The sequence below is a fragment of the Chionomys nivalis genome, chromosome 13 (genome assembly GCF_950005125.1).
Source record: "Chionomys nivalis chromosome 13, mChiNiv1.1, whole genome shotgun sequence".
In the NCBI taxonomy this organism is placed as follows: Eukaryota; Metazoa; Chordata; class Mammalia; order Rodentia; family Cricetidae; genus Chionomys; species Chionomys nivalis.
The window spans coordinates 20,310,964-20,337,739 of record NC_080098.1 but is presented as its reverse complement, the minus strand read 5'-3'; the positions used below and the strand labels follow the sequence as shown (position 1 = coordinate 20,337,739).

The 26,776-nt window shown below is 47.7% G+C and overlaps 1 protein-coding gene across 7 annotated transcripts in view; it reads right to left on the bottom strand.

Annotated features, from left to right (window-relative positions):
• Positions 1-26,776, bottom strand: part of Frmd4a (FERM domain containing 4A) — a 581,866-nt gene that overhangs the window by 36,983 nt on the left and 518,107 nt on the right. For 6 of the 7 annotated variants that reach the window (XM_057787201.1, XM_057787203.1, XM_057787202.1 and 3 more), the window contains 3 exons: positions 15,119-15,195; positions 10,247-10,385; positions 3,251-3,392 (listed from right to left, as the gene is read on the bottom strand). In XM_057787201.1, the coding sequence (XP_057643184.1) occupies positions 3,251-3,392; positions 10,247-10,385; positions 15,119-15,195 (358 nt within the window). Of the gene's footprint in view, positions 1-3,250; positions 3,393-10,246; positions 10,386-15,118; positions 15,196-15,404; positions 15,705-26,776 lie in introns of those variants that run through there. The other variant, XM_057787206.1, reaches the window with a different exon arrangement.

Here is a 26,776-nt window from a genome sequence, read left to right as displayed (position 1 = left end):
AAGTCCCAGGAGAACTCTGTGTGAGGCCAGAAACACCACACATTTCAGAAACATGGAGGCTCTTACCATGCACCATGGGTCTCACTGCAATTCTCTAACATTCCTTACCAACAACTTTACTGAGTAGCTACCGGGTGCTGGACAATGGACGTGGGATTTTCTTGTGCTAACGAGGCTTTCAATATGCTTTTAAGAAACATCTATTAGATACCACATGAAAAGGGGGGAGGGGGAGACAGTTTGTGCAATTGGATGCTGCGTTGTCTCATTTGTGAGTGAACACTAGCTGGGAAGGTCTGGCAAGTGTTAACAAAAAGACAGAGCTGTCCTGTAACAGCAAGCATGCAAGAACACGTTACTAGCAAGAGGACAGAAGGAGACTAGCTAGATGCCCCAATTTTTAGACTAGGGGCTAAATTTCTTTACAGTGGGATACTAACCTGGTCTGTCATAGGTAGGGCTACCGATGGCTTTCCCCAAGTGAGGACTGCCTCCTCCCACAGCAAGCACTCACGAGGGGCAGTAGGCAGTAGCCTCCGTGGGAGGGATGACCAGATTTATATATCCTAGAAATTCCCTTTGTGTGCTGATGGCATGCATCCTGTTCTGGTCCCTCCCTCCATTGTCCCAGCTGTTTTTCCTAGTCATGATGGTGGGTGTGAGGGATCCCCAACGAGCTTCAACTGGCATTCACAAACATTTTTCAGGCTCAAACTTGCATGGCCTGAGAGAAGTTGACATCTCACCCTGTGCCACTATAACCGTTTAAAGTCACTTCAACATCTTGAGAGGACAATGCTTGCACATTATATGTAGGCATGCGTTCAGCAGGAAGATCTTCTTGTGATTTATCTTTTACCCACTAGATTGGTGGCTAACGTCAATCTGATGGTGGTATAGAAATGTATTACATTCTGGCTTTCAAGATGCTTAAATGCCATTCCTGATGGTTATGTGGGGTCAGTCTCCCCTTAGGAACTTCATCTACACCTGCTCTGTCTTGGTGCCCTTTAGAGGTTGCCCAGAATATGAGGGGCCCAGGAAGATGGACCAGGTCATAGACTGACAGTGCAGAAGCCTGGGTTTATCTTGAGCAAGAAGAGGTGCCCTTCAAAGCATAATCCCTGGACCAACAGCCACAGAGGGATCCGGGAACTTGGTAGAAATATAAACTCATTCCCAGGCTCACACAGACTTGCAGAATCTTGTGGGACGAGGGGAGAACCAGTGGTCATATTTCACTCCTACAACCCTGAGCTGGAAGAGTCCAGAGTGGAGCAAGACCTGATTCTCAGTAAATAGATAAGGAGGTGGGTTGGACAGATCCAGACTCTTATCTGAAACTATTTAACAATCAGTGCATGTTGTATCTAAAAGACAAACATTCAGTGGGAGGCTGGGAGAGGCTGTAACTCCACAGAGAACCGCAGGTTTTGAATGGTCTTGCCTTGATACAAGAAGACAACATTTTCACAGTCTTCCTCCCAAACTTCTAAGCCTCAGAAGTAGTACCCAGTTGGCACACCTTTTGTATGAAACAGCTTCGAAGAACTCCAGGCAGGGGCAGAGCTAGAGTTACAGTCAGCCCCATGGAGGTCTGGCAGAGATGGATCCAGTTTTTAGGAGCCCAAAACTTACATAATTTTGACAGTTCATTTAGGACAAACAATATACAGCATATTGTATAGAGCTCACAAGCATGTGACGAACGTATTACTAGGTCTCTGAGAAGCAGCGTCATAGCCTGTTCGACATGGAGACCTGAGTTCACACTCCGTCAGCCCCATGGCAAACCCACTTCTCACTCCAGGCCCAGGTACACGCTCTTATCCTCAGCTATTTCAGTGTGAACTTCTCTGACTGTGAACAGACAATACCAGTCCAGAAGCTAGCATGTATCAGCTCATCTTTGTCCGCCTTTCCCTTTTTGGTGGTTACTGTCATTTGCAGTCACCATGCACAGGCTTAGAACTGGTCCTCGACAATGACAGGAGGTAGAGACTTCTTTTATTTTCCTATCTCAGGGGCCAGGTGATGTGGCTACTGTCCTAGCTTTATCTATCAGCTTGACACAACCCAGAGTCATCTGTCTGAGTCTCAAGTACAGGATCGCCCAGGTCCGACTGGCCTGTGGTCAGGTTGGTGCAGGACTGTCCTGACTGATGATGGGTGCAGGAGAGCTCAGTGCACTGTGGATGCTCTCATCCCTAGCCTGGGTTGCAGAAGAAAGCTGGCTGAATAAGAGCCTGGGAGAGCAAACCAGGAAGCAGTGTTTCTCTGTGGTTTCTGTTTCGATTCCTGCCTTGAGTTCTTCTTCTGACTTCCCTCAGTAATGGACTGTCAGCTGGAGATGTGAGATGAAATAAACCCTGTCCCCCTAGGTTGCTTTAGGTCATGGTGTTGATCACAGCAACAGAAAGCAAACGAACACAGCCGCCTAAATTAATCAGACTTTAAACAGGCAGCTTTGAAAGAGGCGTTGACTCGTCACACTGAGCTCACATTTCCAAGCAACTGTTGTCCTTTTCTCCCTCGGCCCTCTGAAAACCCGTGCCTCTTCTTGTCTTTTAAGCAAACAGCATTCTTCGTCTGTAATTAATTTAGGAACCAGGGGTTGAACCCTGAGCCTTGGGTGAGCTAAGGAAGCACTCTGCCAATGAACCAATTCCTTTATCTCCACTCTTGAAGCCAAGATAATTTTGATCTGGCTCCCCTAATCTTTAAAGGTAAAATGGCCTGCCTGATGCTCACATAAACAGACAGTAGAACCAGGTAGCGACTCAATGTCATTTAGCCACCCTCTTGTGACAGCAAGGCTCCCTTTTCACACTGAACGTTTAAAGCCTCAGATGTATCATTGGAAGCAGAATGTAGCAGTTTGATCCTGACCTCTGTCCTTACCCAGTATAGGCCCATCACTTAAGAGCACACAATTAAACCCCACTCTCTGCCTTTGGAGTCGATACTCCGGATGATAGTTACCGATTACGCCAGTCGGCATTCTACAGAGCCCCGTGAGGTACCTGAAGAGACGTCTACAGTTTGCCCCACACTGTGAAGTTACTCTAATCTCCCTCTGTCCCTTTGGATACCTGGGGAAACTTCTTAGACCCACATGTGACTCCAGAGTTTAGTCTTGGAATTAAAGCCTGCGTCTGGCCGGCCTGCCCAGTGGTCTGCTGTGCACGGTGTCCCCTACCTCCCTGGAGAGAAGCCATCGGGTGGAAGGTGTCGCGGGCGCAGGCTCTACCTGAGGACAGCAGGCTCCCACTGCTGCCGCTGATGATCTTCCCTTTGCTGCCCATGTTGGCCAACTTCGAGGTCTTCAGCGTCCCTGTTTCTGTTAGGTCAATGGCGATCTCACTCAGACTCCGTGCTGCATGGATCTTGGACTGGAAAGGAAAGGTGAAATGGTTATGAAAGGGGCAGAGAACACTCACTCACTTGGAGTCCTGAAGTCAGGTGGCTCATAAGCTACAAACCGGAATTCACAGCGCAGGATTCCCCAGGCGTCAGAGCACAGTGTGAAGAGTGTGGTCTTTGCAGTCTATATTCTGGGGAAAGTATTTAATCTCCTTGAGTCTTATTATTCCCAAATATAAACCAGGGGAGTTACCACCGACCACAGAGGGGTGAGCTGGAGTCAAAGGGACAAGCTGTGTGGGACACTCTCTTCCCTCCCTCTAGTCCTCCCCGCTTCTCCTTTCTCCTTGACAGAGAAACAAATAGAAAATTGTACCAGGTCAGTAATCTTAGCTACTGGGAGTGGGGGTGGAGGGTTGAGGCAGGGGGATTATAAATTCATAGACTTCCTGGGCCAAAGAGCAAGTTTAAAGTCTGATTGGACAATTTACTGGGGGACCCATTCTTAAGATAAAAAATAAAATAAGTAGGCATAGCTCAATTGTGCGGAAGAATTGTCTGTATTCTATCAATCATGTATTTTAATAAAATGCTGATTGGCCAGGCAGGAAATATAGGCGGGTCAGCCAGACAGGAAGTAGAGGCGGGGCGATGAGAACAGGAGAATGCTACGAAGGAGGAAGCCCATTCCTCCAATTCCAGCCCAGACCACTGAGAAACAAGATGTAACCTGCCCTGCTGAAAGGTACCAAGAGCCATGTGGCTAACATAGTTAAGAATAATGGGTTAATATAAGCTACAAGAGCTAATAAGAAGACTGAGCTAATGGGCCAATCAGTTTATAATCTTAGGGAGATCTCTGTGTGATTTTCTTTGGGGCTTGCTGGTTGTGGGTACCGGGTGGGACAGAAACCCCAACAAGCAGGCCCTCATGTTACAGCTCAATGGTAGAGAACTTCTCTAATATGTACAAGATCCTAGGTTCAAGCCTTAACAGCACACACACACACATACACACACACACATGCACACATGCACTCACACATGTACATATATGCACAGGTACACACACAGTTGTGACTATACTTATTTTATGCTTAAATGAGGAGAAAATAACTTTTTAGCTTTATAAATGACAGATGAGATTTGCAAAGCAAAGTCATGAAATATCAATAAATTTAGAAGCTATTAAATATCTTCAGTTATTACCCATGTGAACAGGGAAAGTTTAGGTGCTAGATTACTGGTATCTGTAAAGACTATACACAGACAGAAACCTCTGGAATATTCAGGTCCCTCCAACAGCATCTATGTCGAGATTCACTTTAATTCTCATTGATTAAATCTGTGAAGGTTCCAAAGTCTTCATATTGGGGTTCAAACTTCACTCCACTTTGAATGCAGATCAGCTGACCCCACTGGACATACAGCCACAGAGGCGAGGAGAATCTCAGACCGGTTTTGTTCTGTGTTTACATCCCTAAAAGTGATCGTTTCTTCTGTCTGCTTTACTTTGCCACACTGTTGGTAAAGTGGAAATGTGCTGGATTTTCTGCCTATTGACATCCCGATTTGGCATTTTGCAATATGTTGCTATTATTTTATAAATCATTTTTTTAATGATAGCATCAACATCATGCAAACCACTGCAGCTGACAGTCAAAGCACACACTGGCTCTGTGGTGGAGTTGGGTGAGTCGAAAGTGTAGCTGCTGCAGGACAGCAAGGCTTTCCGCACCCACCAGGCTCCAGACACATCTGAAAGCTTTGGCGAGGCCTGCGTACACAGTCCCCTCTTCCTGATTTACAGGCTTCCTCCTTTGCCCAGGGGCTGTTATTTGTCCCACAAAGGCTATGTGGGCCCTTAAGGCCTTGCCCTTCCTCTGGCCTCAGACGTTGTTGCCTCTGCTGATGAATGACAGTGACTTCCGGCCCCAGTGTGCTTTCTTCCTCTTAACAAATGAGCGTCTTTGGCCAGAAGAAACACCGAGACTTTTGTTTTTGTTTTGTTCACCTGATGTGAACCATCCTCCTTCTCTCCTCCTTCCCCACCACTGGTACTTTGACTTGGATCCCCTTCCCCACCTCCACTTTCTTCCTTACGAACAGAACCAGGCCAACTTCCTCAGGTGAGGGCTCTCTGGTACATAAACAAGCCCAGCTGCCAGGCCTGGCAGCCCTTGGCTGCAGGAGGAAGCAGGATGGGCTTTCTATTTCATGGGGACTCCGCATATCTTCAGCACCCATCTGGCTGTGCTTTATCCTTCAGGCAAGCGGAGTGCACACACAATCCATGACTTCCCCTCTTTCTGCACTGCGCTTTACCAAGAGTGGTGTGCTCACAGAAGAAGCTCACACTTAAATGGCTTCAGAACAGCAACTCATTGAATCCATATAGCACAGTGGCGAGGGACCAGAGCTTCTCCTGCTCGGTCACTGTCAGACTTTGATCCTTGACCCCTCTGATCCTCAGATGCCTGTTTATAACATCGGGATCTTAAAGCCCACGTCACAGAATTGGGATAAGGACCACAGTGGATACTGTATGTCAAGGTCACGGCCATAAGAGTGGGATATAAATTAGGACCTGGATGTAATTTGTGAATAAGGTTAGATTGATGGCTCTACTTGACATTTTAAAGATCTCATTAATCACATGGGAAAACCTGTTTTCAAATAAGCCCTCTCCTCTCCTGCTTAGACATTAACCCCAGAGGCAAAAAACCAAATACAAGAGCAGGAGTAGCAGCTAGCCTTTTTCTAATGGGGTCTAGATTCTGGTGACTTTAAGACTTTTCTGGAATGGGCCTATCACAATGGCCCAACAGATTGCTTGTAACTAAGAAGAAATATAATGAACAGTCCCAGGAGATTGATTCCCTTCTTGCTATGTGAGGTCTCTGGTCCAGCCCCAGAGTCCCTACACACCCTCAGTGACCGCTCAGTGTCGGCACAGATGTTCTGTGAGCAAGCAAGCCTTAACTTGCTCTATCAGGCTGTTGATTTTAGGAGGAATAAATAGATTGAATGAGGAAGGGAGAAAAAAGGAATATGTCTGCACTGGGGCCCAAGTCCAGCAAGCACCACTCTAAGGTCAGAGGAAAAGCAACCATTAGTTCCTCTAGACAATGTGAGTTTTGCCCTGAAGTCTGAAAGTCAGTCCTTTGGCTCCTGAATGCAGTGGCCGCTGGATACTTTTGACAGCACTTCTGAACTTTAGTAACAGCAGATATAAATTATCAGTTATAATAGATGTCCGCAGAGCCTCACATATTCAATAAACTGCAGGGAATCAACTTCCCTCCACTCTGTTTTTGATGGTGGAGGGTTTCCTTCATGTACATGTTTGAGGAGTTGATGGAGGAAGAGGAAGTGGGAAGAAGGGAGATGGGCAAATGGGGAGAGAGAGAACAGGGGATGCTTGCTCTTTCCTTCCTTCCTTCCTTCCTTCCTTCCTTCCTTCCTTCCTTCCTTCCTCTTTCTCTCTTTCCTTCTTTCTCCTTTCCTTCCTTCCATTCCTTCCTTACTTCTTCCCTCCCTACCTCTCCTCCTTCCTTCCTTTCTTTCTTCCTCACAAGGTTTCTCTGTGTAGCCCTAGCTATCCCAGAACTCACTCAAAAATCAGGTTGGCCTTGAACTCAGAGATCCACCTGTCTCTGCCTCTCAAGTGCTGGTACCAAAGGTGTGTACCAACACTGGGAGGCTTTCTTAAATGGCTCACACAATGACCCGGAGGTACTCTGGGTGTCAGAGAGGAGGTATGTGATCTGTCTTGGCTAGTGCTCTCACTGACTCAAACCACTAGACTGTACTTGTTTCTCGAGCTTGATAAACATCACTTGGGAGGCCTGAACTGTGCTGGGAGCCCTTCAGAGAAAGGAACGGCTGGCATGGCCCCGTACAGCAGAATGTGAAGCTCTGCCAGGATGCCAGCCCACACTAGCTGTCCAGAAATATGTGAAGCTTTCTATCCCAGGCCTGTTGACAATCACTCACAGAATCCATGCTGCCCACCAAAGATGGGTCACATGACATCCCAGAAGCGAACTGTGTTGTAATGTAACTTCTCCTGAGTGTTTTACCATCTCGGACTTAATGTGGGGTCTTCTCAGATAGTTTAAACTTGATGCAGCACTGGACAAGGGAACGTGTCAGCTTAGCTATGACATTAGTAAAACACAAATTCCCTGAAATAAAGCACTTATTTCCTAAAGCAGATTCACAAATACCATGTCATCTCACCAGCTACAAATCTGGGTCAGGAAGTTCCTTTTCTGTTCTCTAACTGGGGAAAGCAAAAGGCGTGTGATAAGAGGTCTTCCCAAGGTCACAGAGCTGCGAAATAGTTGTCTAACAGCCAGACAGAGGAACTTGGTCTTCACTGCCTGTAAGGTTCACGAACTGACTCTTAGGATACATGTGGGTCTGAGGACAAGTTCAGTAGTAGGACACCTGCTTAGAAATAGGGTCCTATATTTAATTCCCACTACTGCAAGAAAGCAAACCCTTTTTTTATTTTTTTAAAATTAAATTTAATTTTTTAATTTTTTTTGTTCGACACATGTCTAGGCCTCTGGGACATTTGCAGTCATGTAAAGACTCCTGGGTAAAATTCTATTCCCCTTGGGAATTTGGTTATTTTCTTTTGTCCTTCAAAGTAACTAAGAAGGACAGACAGTTAAGAGCTTCCTCATACTTATGGCCGTTTGGATTTGTCTCTTTCTATTTTCCTTCCTTCCTTCCTTCCTTCCTTCCTTCCTTCCTTCCTTCCTTCCTTCCTTCCTTCCTTCCTTCCTTTCCTTTTTTTGAGGCAGAGTCTCACTACATAAGCTGTCTTGGCTAGCCTAGAACACTCTATAGATTATGCTAGCCCTAAAGCAGCAATCTCCCTGTCTTTGCCCTTCGAGAACTAGAATTACAGGTGTGAGCTACCTATAGCTGGGTTTGTCTCTCTCCTTTTTTAAAAAAATATTTATTGTTATATGCATTGGTGTGTTGCCTGCATGTATGTCTGTGTGAGGGTATCAGATTCCCCTGGAAATAGAGTTAGAGACAGTTATAAGCATGTGGTTGCTGGGAATTGAACCTGGGTCTTCTGGGGAGCAGCCAGTGCACTTCACCACTGAGCCATCTTTCTAGCCCTGAGTTTGTTTCTTAAATAGTGCTTCCTGCTAAAAAGTGATTGGTGATCATTTTTTTTTCCTAAGCTTCATTTAATGTATCCTTGACCCGTTGGAAGTCTGTTGAAAAAGGCTTCTCACAGGCAATGTGGGCATTTTTTTTTTCAAAGAACCCCAAGAATAGGCTACTTGACATACCAGGAAACTGCAAAAAAGAAAAAGAAAAAACCAGCATGGGGAGGAGGGCCTCAAGCCGCTGACACTGCATGGTCCTGGGGTGCAAAGGCTACTTCCTCTCCCCACTGCAGACTATGGTATTAGAGTATGGGGGAGGGGAGGGTTCTGCCCTCTCCAGCCTTTTGACCATTACTACCCACCAGCAAGCAACACAGGATGGAGTTAATGTCTGTGGGTGTTGACCTCCAGCTCCTCCACTGCAGAGCAGGGCACCAGCCCCCACCCACGGGTCTCAGCATCTAATGTGAGTCACACCCCTGTGGCCCTGCTTCTTTTGATCTAATCAAGCTTCAAAGGCCTGTGCCAAGACCCATCATCACTAAAGGAGTATGGAACACTCTCATGATTTCCAGCCACAAGAGCACCACCCTGCCCCCCAGACTCTGTCACCCCAAAAGTGACTAAATAAAGAGGCTAGGAAGACTCAGAAAAAGAATCAGTGCTTTCCAAAGCTGGCAGTGGCTGTGACATGAGGCAGGCCCTGATTTGGGACTGAACTGGAGCAGGGGAGTGGCTTCATCCCTGACAGTTTCCTTTCGCCATCTTGTGCTTAGCTCACTGCCAGCTCCCACTTTCTCCTCCAGAGGTGAGGAAAAACCCACAATAAAGGGAAAAACCAAGAGGGTACCAATCCAATGACCTCCATTCATTTAAATGCCACTAGCTCCTAAGAATACATATACAAGGGGAGACAACTTCCTGTGGATGGGGGAACCCACTGGAAGGACCAGGAGGGCATCACCTGAGAGTCCCAACACAAACTTAGAGTCATCTCCCCCCCTCCACCCCGCAGGGGCCCTTCTGTGCTACACTGAAGGGAGTGGCCTGTGCAGTCCCCGGAAGAGGAGGAAGGAAGACAGGTGGAGGGAGGAGAGGCCGGAGTGTTGCTCTGAGCTGTGTGTGAACCAAGAGGACGTCACTCTCCCGCCCACCAGAAGGCCCAGCTGGCTGTCTGGGCTGGGGGTGGATGCACCTCTTAGGCCCGGACGTGGCAATTTCCCAACGCCCCAGGCTCCAGGTCTACCTGAGGGAACCAGGGCTGCTGCTGCCTTTGTTTTGTTTTCCTTTTCACTTTTCCAGTTTTACATTTTAAAAACAGAGTTGGCAGTTGGAAAAGCCTGAAGGGCTTTTCACAGCAGTCTCCCTAGACGGTTGGGTTAGTCTTGTGTGTTGGCTGAGGACGGTTATCTCTGCGTCCCCCCCCCCCCAAGAAAACAATATACTGCAGTTTAAACATCAGCAAGAGTTTGAGAGAGAGCTCACTCCTAAGAGAGCCTGAGAGCCTCGAAAAGTATGTTCAGAATTCCTAAGGACCCTACATGGCTGTACCCGAGGCTTGAGCACCTCTGCTGGTGGCTGGGCCAGAGCCCCTGACAAGTAGCACCCAGTATGGCCTCTTAATGATTTGATGGCCTTCCTCCTACCTGCAGCCCTCAGAGCGCAAGTCCTTACCTAGGTAGGTCTCAGGCCAAGGACACCCATCTAATTCCCATCCCTAAACTGCTGCCTGGTGGGAGGTCACCTACCTTACTTTGCTTTCTGTCCAGGTAGAACTGATGTTGGCTAATCGCCATCGCCCAAATGGACTTGATCAATGCCGGACATGCGTACCACGTGTGCACAGCAATGCCACTGTGTCCAAAAGTCCTCCTGGTCACCGAAGCCCTGGAAGAAGAAGAATCACAAGCTTCATTTAGTCTCTGCAATGGGGAGAGGCCATTCATCAAACAGCTGTAAGCGAGAGTCCAGCGGCATGAAGGGGACAGAGGAGCTTACACAGAAACAAGCATACAGGTCCGCACACACCGACGGAGTCACATGGCCATGCCCTGTATAGGAACTGAGTCTTCAAGCTTTCGCTCCAGGACAAGCTGGGTCACTCTAGGTCACTTGATGGTCCTTTTTGGTCTTCAGCTCCTTGCATGGAGTCAAGACAAATCTCAGAGCCAGGAAAAGCCTTTGACAATGCTCTTCGCTAACCAGGCAATGCTGCCTATGGTGAAGATGGGCATATTCTTTCCTCCTCTTCACAGGCCGGAATGCGTCCTACATCATAGAACTTTCTGCATTGCGCTAACTAGAAAGATGTTCCCCGAAAGGTCTGATTATTCAGTACAGATGCATTCCCAAAGCGCAAAGGTACTTAAGAATCAAGAGAGGGAAGGCAGAGAAAGCGGAGCCAGGCACTTCCCTAAACTTTGTGTGTGCAATTCTAATTAGAATATACATGGAGTAGAGAGAGGCAAGTGGAGATTAAAAATAAAAATGGGAAGCATCAGTCTCAACATGTTCATGGTGTCTGGGTTGGGGAATAAAAGATTTATAGGGCCACAGTCTCAGTAAAGTATATTCTACAGGATACACAGATTAAATTTGAGAACAGGCCGAACCTGACAACCTGAGTTTGATCCTTTGGAACCACGTGATATTAGGAGAGAAACGACTCCTACAAGTTGTCCTCTGACTTCTGCCCCCCACACACATACACACACGCACATGTATATATACACATGTGCACAAAGGCAACACATGTGCACAGATACACAAATAAATGTAATTAGATATTTTAAAATGGTTTAGAATCTGAGAGTAAATGGAAGTATTTGTGTGGGAGCAGGGAGAGAGGAATGGAAGAAGGGATGGAGGGAGGGAGGGGAGAGATGAGTGGGGCTGGGAAGATGACTCAGTGGACAAAGCACTGAACCTACAAAATCTGGGGACTTGAGTATGGCTCCCCAGAAGCCCCACTGAGTTGGATGCCTGGCATGTACATGTGCACCCCAGTGCTCTTGGGGTGAGGTGGGAAGCAGAGAGACAGGACAATGACCCCTGAAAGCTTCCGTGCAGCTAGCCTAGCATGAGAAGCAAAGAACACAAGACCTGTCTCAAGCAAGGGGGAAGATGGGGGCCTCCGACCTCCACATGTGTGCTGTGGTCCCCATGCACAAACACATCAGACATGCCAAAGAAGAATTTTTGGTAAGGGGGGCGGTGATGGCAGGTTGGGGTGTAACTAGGGCACTTGATCTGAGTGTCAGAAGAAATATCAATAATTTTAAAAAGAAAATATCTAATTTCAAAGAACTGTAGAGTCATCTGGACTTATGAATAATAGCATTTTTTCCAAACCCCGTTTTCCTTTAAAATTTAAAGCTGGTTTTAATGTCTTACTCTTTAAGCTAAAGATTTAACAGGAGGCTTCTTCATGCCCACATTTAAGAGGAAATTCAAATCTGGTGGTTAGAAACCCGATGCTAGGCAGGTTGGGTGCCCCCCCCCATTTGGTTCAAACAAAAGTTAAGGGATAAAAAAGAAAATCAGTGTGTAAAACATCTCTGTGGGGAGAAACTGAAAAGGGGTCAGCAAGAGAGTGAGGAGACCCCCCCAAGGTCTCTGGGGAGCCAGGGGCAGCAAGAGAGTAAGGAGACCCCCAGGCTTCTAGGGAGCCAGGGGCAGCAAGAGAGTGAGGCGCTCCCCCTCCCCCCAGGCCTCTGGGGAGACACAGTAGCTGTTATCTGAACTCCTAGTTTGACTTGGAGTAATTTTTTTGCCCCAGAAAAGATAAAGTAGGTAGAAAAAGTAACTTGAAATGTACGTTTGTAAAGGTAGGGGGAGTTGTAAAATTCCAGGCGCTCGAACTTTCCAGGTAACATAAGCAAGGAAGGCATAAGTGGTTCATCGGGTCTGGGAAGTCAGTTTCATGGGAACATCTACATCAGATACTCTTGGGGTTTTCTCCTGCTCCATTAGGAACTTATCTCCTCTGCTCATCTTTCTCCTCAGCTCTCCGCGCCTCACCTTCTGCCTCACCTAAACCTTAGCAGTGTTTGCTAAACCCAGAGAATGACAGAAGAAAAGGTAACAGCTGGGGACAGAGGGGAGCAGAGGCCACCACAGACGCTGTGTCCCCTGGAAAAGGTGCACCAGGGAAAGAAAGGTGGGGGTTATAGCTGTCCCATTCCACCCAGAAAACAGTCTTGGCTCCAAGAAATGTCCCTGTCATGGTGGACTCAAGGCTGCTTTTCCCCAGGGAAGATGGTCAAACTCTGAGCTCAGACTGCCATCTTTGGGCTATTATGTACACACAAACCCTCCCTCCTCTCATTACCTCAGTTTACCCCGAGGGCCCACCTCCTAGTAACCCCAATGGGAATCAGCTCAGATCTCCTCCTGAAGCTGCACTTGACCAGCTGGGCCTTTGGTGTCCACATCATTCAGTAGTTTGGTTTGTACTTCTTGGCACAGCACAGCTTGCCTGGCATACAGTGGATAGCACTGAGGTTCATGAGCTCTGGTCTTGGACTTCTAGGGTTCAAACCTAGCCTGTACCACATACTAGTTATCCACAGTCCATATCTGTACCTCGACTTATATCTCAGGTCATAGTGAGGACCCGGGGATCAAATGTGTGTCAGTATCAAAACAGCGCCTATACTTGCAAGTCCCATCAATTACTTCTTTTGCCGGTGTCTCCAGATCTGCTAATAGCTCCTAATGGAAGAGGATACTGACTCAGCTTCTCTTTTGTAACCACCACATCTAACATAGAAGAACACAGAAGTTCTCGAAATGTGTATGAGATGGATCACTTTTGCTAAATAAGCCAACAGCCCACTGCATGGTAATACGTGATGTTAGATCCGTTTCCCATATCCCTAGAGTAATTATATCACTAATGAGATTGCAGACACAGAAGGGACATACATATGTGTATATCACACACACACACACACACACACACACACACACACACACACACACACACCGTGGAAGGATTTACCCCATGTACAAGCAGAGCCACGGCATGGAGAATGTCTATTCCCTGTGCCCATGCCCACAGGTGGCCCATCTTTTTATTTAACTTCTGCTCTGCCAAGCATCCCCTTTTCTGTAGATGACCACGGTTTAGAATTCATTTCACCCTTTCTGCACTCAAGTTTCCTTTTCTCTTATATGTCTATTAATCTTAGGCTGACATAAGTTCACCTGGAAAAATAGCAGCGAGTTTCTCCTTGTCTAGATTATTATTTTTGGCATCCACCTGCCCGCCCCTTCTTGGCCTGTGCAGATGGACTGTATTCTGTGGAGGAGGGTGCGTAGACCATGAAATGCATCCCAAGGTCCCGAGAACCACCAAACAAGCCATCCTTCTGTTTAACAGTGACCTCTGCACCCGAATGCAGAGACTCCGAAACTCTAGAACCTTCTGTCCTCTAGTTGCTAGTGTAATAGTGACAGAGGGGCCGGGATAAACCCTTGCCTAAAGGAGGGAGGCTGTTCCACATAGATTACAAGGAGGTACACAACACAGGCGGGTTATCGGCGGCAGCAGCAGGCACGAAGGCTTCTGCACAAACCTCGGCCTTCTCCTTGGAGGCAATATCTTATCCTGAGTCCCCGGCTCCCTGGAGGGCCCAGCTGCTTGTCTGTATGTGCAGATGTCTGTATGCTCAATTCCTTGTGCGAGGCGGGTGCTTGCCAGCACTTCCTCCTAAGTCCAGGGCTAAGTATCAACAGCACCTGAAACCCACTGTGGCTTCTTGAACGCATCTGATCTATTTAGTGTCTTCCCAGGCGTGCCTTCTTGTCAGTATGCATCTGGACCTACAGACAGCAATTTGTTCTTTGGGGTCAGGCATGGTGTAGGGAATGCTACTGCTGGCTATCCAGGACTGCCAGAGACAAAGAAGACTGCCAGCAGACAGGAGATGGTGCCCAGCCTCCCTCCCTGCAGGGGTCTCTACATTCCAGATTGGGACCCTATTGTTTGGCATCCAACTTGGAACACAGGTTTATAAGGCTGGTGTTCTCAGGGGCACAATGTGGGAGGAAGGAAAAAGATTCGCGGTTATTTCACGTCCACCCACAATGCTAACATCCAAAAATCACAGCACCCAGATGGAAATAAAGAGCAGAACTACTCTGGTGACAGATGCCTTTCAGTGGTCACCGTCCTGTCTCACGTAGGCTCAGCACCTGTAGCAAGCACACCTTTGGTCTCCTGTCTGTGACAAGGGCACTACCCCCATGTAACTCAGTGTTGTCCCAAAGGGCCACAGTGCTTCCTCCAGCATCACACACACACACACACACACACACACACACACACACACACACGAACAACAATATGTAGCCAGATGAAATATTACAGAATTGCAAACCACACACACACAAGAACAACATGTAGCCAGATGAACTATCACAAAATTGCTACACACACACACACTGCATTTATCAACACAAGCTTTACTGTCTGATGTGAACTCTGCTCTCCACATTCACCATCCTCACCCCAAACTGGCCATGAACACTAACCATGATGACCGTGATGACAACACAGAACTGATAGACAAATAGCATGCCACACTCAAAAAAAAGGGGGGGGCTTTTAGACTTACCTGCGGGGGTCATGAACTTCCACGGAAAACTTCTTTTCCCTGAAATACAGATTCTCCAACTGTCTCCATTGGAATATCTGGACGGAAAACAACGGAGTTTAAATTCAGAAGTAGTGAGTTCCCTGGTCTCCTTCCCTTCTTCGCTGAGTAACTTTTTCAACAGCTGAGAGTTTTCTTATCAAAGCAGAGACCTTACAGTTGTTGGTGCCTCCTCCGGGTAGCCTGCCTACTACTAGTCCTTGAAACAAACACACACACACACACACCACACCACACACACACACACCGGTGGGTGTGGATTTTTCCTGCAGGTTCCTTAACAGGAACAAAACAAGTTCTTTTTCAAGTTTGTTCTCCTTTGGCTCCTGCCTTTGTTGAATTCTCCAAGACAGTTCCCAGCTCGCAGACTTTTCCCTCCAAGGAGAGGGAGAGGGGGGTGGGGGCGGGGAGATGAGAGGAGGGAGGAGAGGACCGGAGCCCGGGAACACGGCGGCGCTCAGGAGGGAGCGGTAGCCATCTGCGCACGCTGAGGGCTGAGCCGCGCTTCCTCCCCTCGAGTGCTGAAATGGGAAGGCGTTCAAATTCCCAGCCTCCCTTCGGGACTCCACTTCCTGCCGCTAATGTGCAAGAGCCTCAGACATCCTCACTGGCTGGAGGGCGGAGGCTGTTGCGACCATAGTTGGGGGCAGGCGACTCAGGATCACAGTGTGTGCTTGTCATGCTGCTTTTTTCCCCCTCAGCACAAAGCGGGGGGGGGGGGGGGGAGCGGGGGAGGGTGCGGGGGCGACGGACAAGAGTTCTGCCGCTATAGGGATACTGCTGTCTTGCCTTGCCAGCAACAGAAGGTTCATGGAACTCCAGGAGTGAAAAAAAGCTGTTCTTGAGGTTGGGAGGCAATTAGGGCGCTTTGGATTGCTTTAGGAGTGAGGTGACTTTTTCTGGATGAAAGTGAAAGTTACTGAGCCATCTAGGGATGTCACCAGAGGCTAAAGCTTTGTGCAAGCGGGTTTGCATTCATTATGTCCACGGAGCTTCCGTTTCCTTCTATATACTTAGAAGTGAGTTTGTTTTGATCAAGAATAAACCAGGGTGCCTGATCTTGTCTTTCCCGGAGAGAATGGCTGGTTCTTCCCGGCAGGCCTGTTTGTCTACTCCATATGGGGGCATAGCATTTTAGGTTTAGTTCCACACTGAGTCCCCAGCTCATTACAGACATGCACCTTTCAGAGAGGAAGGTCATTTCCCTGTGTTCCATAAGCCCTGTTTTCCCCAGGCCCAGAACGCAGTTAGTCAATACTTGGCCAGTGAATTTACCACCCAAGTCAAACTGGGCTGCAGTTAAAACCGGTTTCTAGAGTGGCTGCATTCTCTCTCATCTCACACTCTCCTGGGCGGGGCGGAGTTCTAAAATGATTTTGTCTGCATGGGTAACTGGAGGGGCGAGGGGCAAATATTGGTGCTTACCAAGGAGCCACCTCTTCACCCACAGGGCATTTGACTCTGAAGCCAGAGAGCGGAGACTTTTCTGTCTCCCTGGAACCAGTTTCAAGTGAGTGTAGAGACATTGCAAGGAAAGCAAATGATCCAAAGTCCTGTCCTGGCTCAGATGCTCTGTGTCCATCCCGCCTTAGTCACTTAAATACACAGAACTCAGTCACAGGCGGTGGGTGCTCTGCCTCCACGAATCTCTCAATGGAGACACTTCCAGTCTCTGATACCCACTGGTTGGGTTTAGACATCTTGCCTATTGGAAACACTAGAGCTGCTCACTCTATGACCTTGGCCTTACACAGAACCTGCCAAACTTGCTAGGCGGTGGTGGCACATGCCTTTCATCTCAGTACTTGGGAGGCAGAGGCAAGGGTTCTCAGTGAGTTCAGGGTCAACATGGTCTACAAAGCGAGTTCTAGGACAGTCAGGTCTGTTATACAGAGAAACCCTGTCTAAAAAAAACAAGAACTCTAACCTGCCGTACTATAGAATGTCATGCATGGCTTTAGAGTCTGAGCCTTTGTTTACATCCGGATTCCCCACCTTTCAACTCACTGGCCTTTAACTTGCAGCAATTATCTTAGCATAGGTTTCCCCATTTGTAAAATGTTAAGAATAGCCCCCGTAAGATGGATCTTAACAGCAGCAGATCCTGAACTCGGCAGTGGTATAAATAAGTAGTCAACAAACATGGAGCTCACTGTGTTTTCCTTGTGCTCTTTGTACTCCCAGATTCTACCAAATGAGAGGGAGTAACTGCAGAGCCACCAGAATGCTTTCCATAAATTTCTCGTCTTGACTTGGAGCTAAAGAATTAAATTAGATTATGCGTGTGCTGGAAATCTTATAATAAGTATAAAGGCCTCTCTCTCTCTCTCTCTCTCTCTCTCTCTTCCTTCCTCTCCTCCCTCCCCCTCCCTCTAAAGATGTGCTTCTCAGACCCTGCCTGTATCCACCCTAACCAAGCACAGTGGATCCTTGCACAGGACAGACTTCCTGGATGTGTGACTTAAGAGGCTCATGCACCTGCTGTTGCCATGGTGACATTCCCAATGTGTTTTCCTCTATTTGCCTGGATCCTACCAGCGATATAGTTGGTCCTTGTCTCAGCAGCGTGGAGTGGGGGTGGGAGTTGGGAGTCACATCTTCGTTGGATGTATAGACCACAGAAGGTAGACCCCTTCCCAGGAAGAAGCCACACCTGGTGTGAGCGCTCGGGAGTAAACCCCACTTGTGCCTTCTTTTGGCAGTGCCTTCAGGCCTGATAAAGAATCCCGGAGCACAATGCTTGGAGGGTCGGTTTCCTGGCAACTTCTTCTTCCCCAGCTCTTTGCAAAAATATAAAACCCACACCATGCCTCTCCTCTAAGTGGTCCCTGATGCTGAGCTGTGTGGAGATCTGTGTGGCTGCCAAAGGGCCCAAACAAAACCATCTGGGCTTACTGCCGCCCCTCATCTTAGCCAGGGTGGCTGCCCAGGGAAAGGGGAAGGGCTTCTGCCTTGCTGCTGCTCTAGAGGGTGAACCCTGGAGTCCTGATCCCCAGGGTGTGCCCCTGGGATGATGTATTATCTGTAGAAATTTTTGTAGCAGGGGCAGAACAGTGGATTCCCTGATAGCTGTTTTAGCACAACTTTATTTTGCAAATTAAATACTGGGAAGGAAAGGTTGGGAGTAGAAAAAAATGAGTGGATATTTTTTCTAGATCTGATAGCGGCTTGGGGCCATAAGAAGAATCCCAAAGGAATGGATGAGGACCTGCAGCTACACCGGCTGCTGCTCCTTCTCCTCACTTGAGAGAGGCTGGAGCTAGGGAGCCAAGCTGCTGGTGGTTGCAGTGGGAGGAGTTGGAAGGCTACAGGGGTGGGGAGGGCAGGGACAGCTGTTGCTGGCAGCAGGGCTGGATGTCATTTAATCTGAAGGCTCTTCATGGGGGTCTAGGGCATTTCTGTTCATGTGTTGCTGCACCCCACTTAGAGCCCCTGGCTGCTCAACACTCAGCTCTCAGGCTGGCAGAGCGAGAGAGCAATAAGGAAATAAGCAAAGGGAAGATGACTGGTTTCATGGTCCCCTGTAAATGGGAGGGATGAGCTATTACTATCCTTGGGGCCACTCCAGAAGAGCCTCCATGACCTGGTTCTCAGAGATCCAAACTATCCCTGCAAGGTCATCAGTGTGATTTGAGACTCCACACAGAGACTCACCAGACAGTTGGCAATTGTGGCGAACACTGGGCTAGCGCCCATGGACTCCAGCTACTTCCGATGGCCATTATATGCCAAAGGAGCTAATTATAAGCATAGCTATGCAGTTCTATCAATAATCAGGGGTTCTACTGATTAATACCCTCAAGGGACTGCAACTAGGCATCTCCACAGTTCCACAGTTTCTTTGCTCATTTTGCAGCCCCTCCCCCAAGGAAAAAAAGTGGAAGTTTTTTGGAGGGTGGAGGAGAAGAAACAAGTGGTGGCGCACGCCTTTAATCCCAGCACTCGGGAGGCAGAGGCAGGCGATCTCTGTGAGTTCGAGACCAGCCTGGTCTACAGAGCTAGTTCCAGGACAGGCTCCAAAGCCACAGAGAAACCCTGTCTCAAAAAAAAAAAAACCAAAAAAAAAAAAAAAAAAAAAAAAAGAAATGAGGGGAAACTGCCTAGGGCCACACAACAAGTTTCTGAAGGAACCAGAAATAGGAGTCAAGGGCACCTGGTTCATTACTCCAACCACTAACTATGCAGCTTTCCCCAGGAGTCCACCAATTAGTGCCAAGAGCTCTCGCTCACTAATGGTGGTTAACTTTACGAGTGGAGCACTTTCTCACAAATGAGCGACCGCGTGGCTGTGAGAAGGGCAGCATCAGACCAGGGGTTTCTCTCCCCTACACGATCGCTTTGCTTTTCGTTCACAATGCAAATGACAACATGTGTTCCTTTTTTCTTCTTGGAGACCTAGCTTCGTCCAGCCTTCTCCAAAGTAAATGCCTCAATAATCAGCAGCTTTAGTCAAAGACTCAGAGACAACAATGACTATGATTAAGAACAGCCCGATGACTGGGTTTGCATGGGATAGGAAATAGAAGCTTAAGAGGACTGGCATGGTGGCTCTTGCTTGTGAGCCCATCACTCAGAAGGCTGAGGCAGGAGGATCATGTGTGTGTGTGTGTGTATCCTCTGATAGTAAGAATCATAGTAATAGTAATGAGTTAAGAGACCACCCCCCCCCAAAAAAAACTTAGAGAAACCATCAGGAAGGTATGGTGTTTGTCACCATCCACTGAACCCCAATAGTCCCAATATGAGTTCTCAGTCTTTGACTCAGCCTTCCTATGGCCATAGGTTTGCTACTTTCCCATTCTCGACCCAAGCGTCCTCATGTATAAAACCGAGATGGGAATCATTTATCCACAGGGACCAAACAAAAGTGGCCAATAACTATTGTTCTTGAGCCCTGAATGTGACAGGGTGTTCTGTAAATCCTTAATGAGCAGGGGGGCCCTTGGCTCCTATTAGCCGGTCTACTAGATCCCTATATCCTGTGCGTGGCTGAGGCTGTGGCAGAGGAAGGGACCTCGGCTCCACTTCCTCTCCAGCCAGCATTTCTGAAGCACTGTGGGATAGCCAAATAGAGTAACAAGCAGGCTGTCAGGATGGTGTAAGAATAAAGACTTGAGAGGAAGCTAGGCTTTGTGGCTCTGATTCTTGACAAGGACTTTTGGGAGCCTTGTCTTCCTCTTGTCCCTGAGGCTGAGTCATAGAGCCCCTGAATGACCTCCTTATGAGTAACTTCCTGCTTCATCCAGAGGGACCATTATACAGAATCCCATCAGCCATCTGGTCCTCCTCCTCTTTACACAGACAAAGCTGCTCCGGTGGACAGAGACTAAGAGCTGCCAGAGGTCAAGTACGTGATTGATGTTGGGACTCCGGCCTTGTGACTTCTTGTCCTGTGCTCTTTCTATTCTGCCTCAAAGCCACAGTGAAGAGCCAGAACAGTGATGCTTCAGACTAGCTTTGGCAACCTGAATTGTGCTGTGCATGTCCCAGACACTGGCGAGGAGTTCTCGAGGAGAATGACACTCACAGAGAGGAAGACTCTTCAAGCCCAGAATAAAACAGACAAAAAAAAAAAAAAAATCCACTTCCTAATTTCACTTCTGCTCTTTCCCCTTTCCTGAAACACTACCACTCAGAACTCCCTGGGTTTATCTTCACATCAGCACATAAAGATGAGATGGCAAATGGAGGTACAACAGAAGATGCCCAGCGCTGTGCATTTGGGGGATTGGTCCAGGGCATCCTAGGGAGAGTCTAGGGGACAACAGAAGGAGGTACACAAATGGAGAAGAAACAGTTGGGGCCATGTGTCCACTTTAAACAGTTCTGTAGACATTCAATACATTTTACTTTATTTATAAAGAAAAGAGAAGCAAATGTATTGTGTTTTAGGTTGAGCTCTAATCCCCATCTAATGCAGTCTCTTTCATCCAATCACGTTAGTGGATGTCTATGATATATGGATGGCCATGCTAATAGGCAGGAGGAAGAGTGTGATGTCTCCCGTGTTTTTCTACAACTATCCTCCACCCCACAGAATGTGCGTCTACTTATCCCTCCACTCAGGAGTTGAAAACACTTGAAAAAAAAAAAAGAAGTCTGTCCTGCACACAAGCATACAGATTGTTTTTATCTTGTCATGATTCCCAAATCTACACAATGTCCTAACTACTCCCATAGCCTTTCCACTGTGCTAGGTACTGCGGATCTCACAGGCATGAGTTAAAGTACATGAGAAGTTGGGCATGACCCTAGTACTTAAGAAATTGAGGCATTAAGAAATGTATGGGGTTTACCAACCCAAGGTTCTGGAGCTAACTAATTTCCCGTGGACAATGAGGGCCGGCTCTCATTTCAACACTCAGACCAAACTCCATCACCAAGGGAAATCAAGGCAGGAACTCAAAGCGAGAATCTTGAGGCAGGAACTGAAGCAGATGCCATAGAAGAATGCTGCCTACTGCCCCTCTCCCTTGTGCTTGCTCAGTTTGCGCTCTTATACAACCAGGACCACTTGTTGCCAGGACTGGCACCACCCACATTGGGCTGGACCCTCACTGCATCAAACATCAAGAAAATGCCCACAGGTATAGAGGCATTTACTTGAATGAGGTTCCTTATTCTCAGAAGACTCTAGCTTCTTTCAAGTTGACAAAAAACCAACCAACAAAGGAATGATAATTCTGGCTTGGAGGTCAGGGGATCTCCCTCTGGCCTTCTAAATCTGAGTCTCCAAGATGAGATATGTATATACCCTGTCCCAACATAGGTCAGAGCTGGCATTCAGCTCCAAAGAAATCCAATGCCATTCCCTTGAACTTTAAAATCAAGTATCTTGTTCTAAATATTTCCTACTAATGGTTAAGATTGATTAAACAATACTCATTAAAGCATGGTTCCAAAGTCATACCATCTACCACATATTTAATAGCTACGTATCTTTCGTGATCTAATTTCTTTGTGTAGTTTATTCATTTTAGAAATAATGCTATAAAGACAACATTTTCCTATTGGGCTACTGAATTAATGTATCAGCACACACAGAGTGCTTTAGCTTGCTGCCTGCTACCCAGTCAGCATTCAGTAAGCGCTAGCTACTCTCATGTCCATTACTCTCCACTGATTTCATGCTACTATTCTTCTTAATGTAAAACATAAAAGTCTTGAGGGTTTGATCATATATTAGTCTCAGTTCAGGCTTGCACCATTTTCTTTGAGAGATGATGAATATGGTACCAAGGGCACTAAAAATATTTTCCTTACATGTTTTATGGTTATTTGTGCATGTGTGTGCATGTGTGTGCATGCGTATGCGCGGGCACGCTAGCGTGCACGTGTGCACACCACAATGCATGCATAGGGGTCAGAGGACAACTTGCAGGAGTTGGTTCTCCTCTTCTCCATGTGGGTTCCAGAGACTGAACTCAGGTTACGGGACTTGGTGACAAGTGTCTTTCCCCACTAAGACATCTTACCATTGCCCAAATGTTATCTCTTTAACTGACTTTTTCAGACTGTGAGCATGAGCCTAACCTTCATTCTATTTGGGCAGAGTTCAAGCTGTTCTCTGTGGGCTTGTTTGTGCCTGGTCATTTCTAGCCAAGCCCCTCACCTGCTGATGTCTAACCGCATCTCTGCATCATCTCTACCACGTATGTCACTCACCATTTACACCTAACATGCGATGTCAGGGATGCAGCCCAGGCTTTGAGCATGTGAGGCAAGCATTCTATTGAGCTACATCTCCAATCCCACTGCAGTTTGACCAGAGTCCATTTGACCAGAGTCCAGTTTGACCAGAGTCTGTTTCCCTGCTATGACTTCTAATGTCAGAACATTGATCCTAAAAAAAAAAATCAATGTCCTCCTATAACAGGACTTAGTATTAATCAGTTAATTCAGACACCATAGGTACCAAATTGGGCCCTTCAAATTGTAAACACCATGCCCTTAGGCAGCGAGGAGAGGGCACATGTCCTCCACAGTTTGTTGAGCATGCACAGGCTCTTTCCTCTTGGGAATGCTTGCATGCCCAGCAACTAACACAATGGCTAATTTTTCTCCACGGCCAAATCTAATGGGCTCAACATGTTTCTCTGGCTTGGTTGCCCCCTCTCACTGTCAGACATCAGGAACTCCAAACTAATATGGTTAATCCAGTAATAGATGCCCAGAGAACCAAGCACTGACCCTTTAATGGATGGCCTCTTCTTAACCCATCAAAAACCTTTTAGTTTCATTTGGCTTAAGAATCATTAGGAAAAGAGAGAAGGAGGTTAATGAGTCCTTAACAGAGCCCGGAGAGAGAAACAGGCCATTTGATTCCCCCTCCTCCCACTGGATTTGATTTCCTTTTATCCCTTTTCGCCGAGGACCTGTCTCTATGATTTTCTCCTCTCTGCTTCAGCTTTTTCTTGCAGAAAGGTTTATCATGGACCTTTGGCAAATATGAGCACTTTAAGGAGGCAATGGCAGTCCTTTCCTTTCTCTTCCAGACATAATCCCCCTCCCCAACAGAGTGAGCCTCTGTGAATCAAGGGGAGTGAGTGATGAGCGGGGGTGGGGGGGGTGGGGGGGTAGTGGTGGGGGTGGGGGTGGTAGTGGTGGTGGTGGGGTGTCATCGCCTGGGGATGCGAAACATCCGGGTCTAACTGGATTTTCCTGCAGTGAGCACTTTGCCCCACTGCTGCGTGGCTTAACCTCTCTGCACACCAGTTTTTTACAAAGACTTCCTCCACACCACCTGTAGCAGGTGAGAGAGCTGGCCCTGGGGTCACAGGAATAGGAGAGCTAGGCCCGACCTCACCAGCTGCAATCTCCAAGAAAACAGCTTATGCTTCCCTTCTGGGCAGCACAGTAGAGCTGACCCTGTTGTTGGGATTGCATATGAGTTAGCCCTGAGGGTGTGAGAGCAAGAGCGCTGACCCTGCCTCCCCCCTCCTTGTACGCCCCCTACAGCAGTTGGGAGAGAGGGTCCTGCCCCTCGCCTGGGCGAAACAGTAGAACTGACCCTGATAATATGAGTGTGTAGGGGGAACCCAGATCTGAGGGCCCCAGAGCCGTAGAACTGGCTCTGCTCCTTGCTGTAGGCTGCGTTGGATGAGCTGGCCAGGGTAGTTCTGGAGAGCTCATCTGGGTAATGACCACAAGAGAAAGCTAGAGAGCTGGTCAACCCAGCTACCACCCAGGTCCAGAACCAGGGCTTTGAGTCGGCCCAGCCCAACATCCACAGCATCTACGAACTGCTGGAGAAGGTGAAGGGGATGAAACAGCAGGATCTCCAGGACACAGGAAAACAACAGGATATCCAAGGGGAGTCCAGGGAGAGCCCATTACCCTTGAAGCAGACCAATGACTCATAGCACTGCACACTTACAAGTACAGATGTATCTACTAAAGGGTAAACTATGTGACTCACCGGACCACACTACAGCTTCCACAAGATTCTTGTTTCTTTGTTTCAGTTCTTTGTTTTGTTTTTTTCTATTTTTTATTAAATTTGGTTTTGTTTTGGGGGAAGTTGCAAAGGTAGAGGCAGATGCGAGGGGACACAGAAATAAGTAGGATTGGAATGTGTGATGTGAAACCTACAAAAAAAATCAAAAATATTTTAAAAAAAGACTTCTTTTGGTAGGTATGATGGTTAATCACTACTGTGAGTCACCTAGGAGACACACCTCCCTGCATGCCAGCTAGGATGTTTCTAGGGGAGTTTAACTGAGCTGACCCACCCTGACTGTGGGCACCATCATTCCCTGGGCTGGGGTCACATCAATAACATGGGAAAGAAGAGAAGTTAATCACAATGTGATTATTTCCACATGCTTCTGCTGACAGGCTCAAACCGTGAGCCAAAACCAACCCTTCCTTCTTCAAGCTGCCCCTGTCACACAATGAGTAAAGTAACTAATGCTCGGATAAGAAAAGAGTGGGAATGGGTATGTATAAGGAGGATACAGTATATAGTAGGAGAGTAAGTATGTAGCACATGTACAGAGAAACTTGTAATGGGCCCTTCTGCTGATGAGGAACTGGTCCTTCATAAAACTGGTTTAGTTGACTCTCCTTCCTTCCTTCCTTCCTTCCTTCCTTCCTTCCTTCCTTCCTTCCTTCCTTCCTTCCTTCCTTCCTTCCTTCCTTCCTTTTGTGTCTGTCTGTCTTTGGAGACAGGGTTTCTCCTCCTAACCCTGGTTGCTCTGGAATTTACTCTCTAGACCAGGCTGGCCTTGAACTCAGAGACCCACCTGTCTCTGCTTCCTTCTCAAGTGCTGGGATTAAAGGCCTGCACTACTCTAGTGAGCACGATTTTATTTTATTGTTTTGAGACTGGATCTCGTGTAGTCCAGGATGGGTTTGACCTGCTGATCCTCTTGCCTCTTCCTTCCAAGCACTGGGATTACAGGTGCACTACCATGCCCAGCTTTACGCAGCGCTAGGTGAGTTCTCTACCAACTGTGACTGTACCAACTGAGAGCTACATCCACAGCTCTTGCAGACCTGGTTGAGGTGGGCTGGGCCTGGGAGGGAGACGCCTTGCGCTTTGCGTGCTGCTGAGAATTCAGGAGAGAGCCCTAGACCTCTCTACTTGGCCAGGGAGCCTGGTTGGAGGCTGGTTTGCAGGTGGCAGGACAGAAGAGCTCCAGCTTTCTTTCAAGCTAGCCATGGCTGAAGCCTTTGTGCCATGCAAGCTGTTGCCATAGCTTGGCCTGGTTTTTGTTTGTTTGTTTGTTTTGTTTTGCTAGGAGATCTGACTGCCCAGCTTTTCCGAAGCATGCAATGGGCCGGGCTGAGCCACCCTCTCTACAGTAGAGGTCCTGGCTGCTCCTCCCTTATGAATCTCCCTGCTGGAGCGATGCCTTCTCCAGATAGAAGGGGAATGAGTTCTAGAGGTGAAGACTTCAACTCCCATAACCCCGTCTTTCCAGAAAGGCTGGTCCTACTTTTCAAGCTCTGGTTTCTACTTTTCGCCTGGAGGAATTCTAAAGTGTTCAGGTCAGTTTGAAGATTCCTGAGCTTACAGGAGGAGGAGGGAGACAGGAAAACAACTGAGATTGCACAGCATCCTACTTCCTGCCCAAGCCACATCCTCTCCTCAGCTCTGTTCCCAGTGCCACAGGCTTCCCAGTGTCAACCTGGGTAGCTCTCCCAGGCGTCTCTGCCCATCCCTCTACCAAAGCCATCCCTCTACCAAAGCCTGTGCTGTAGCCATCTTTTTACTCAGATGACCTCACCACATTCAAGCTTCTGGAATGTCCTGCATTCTTTTCTTTCTATCCTGGAGCACAAGGCCTGAGGCATTACTTACCTGTTGCTCAGTAGCTGTGGACCGAGTGAGCGAAGGAAGGAAGAATGTGAAGAAATGAGACACACCTGGTCCTACAGGGGCATGCATTTGAGCTCGAATTCGGCTACCTCCACAGAGTAAAGAGCCTGCACTGGTTATGGTGGCTGCTTCTTTAAAGGTAGGAAGATAAACAGTGAGGAAAGTGACGAGAAAGAATGAGGACCAAGCTTGATCTGTAGAACCTCTATTTGGTGGCATGAATGTAGCATTCTAGAGTTGGGAAGGCTCTGGGACTTGCTAGCCAGCCAGTCTAGCTGAATGTGCTAGCCTCGGGC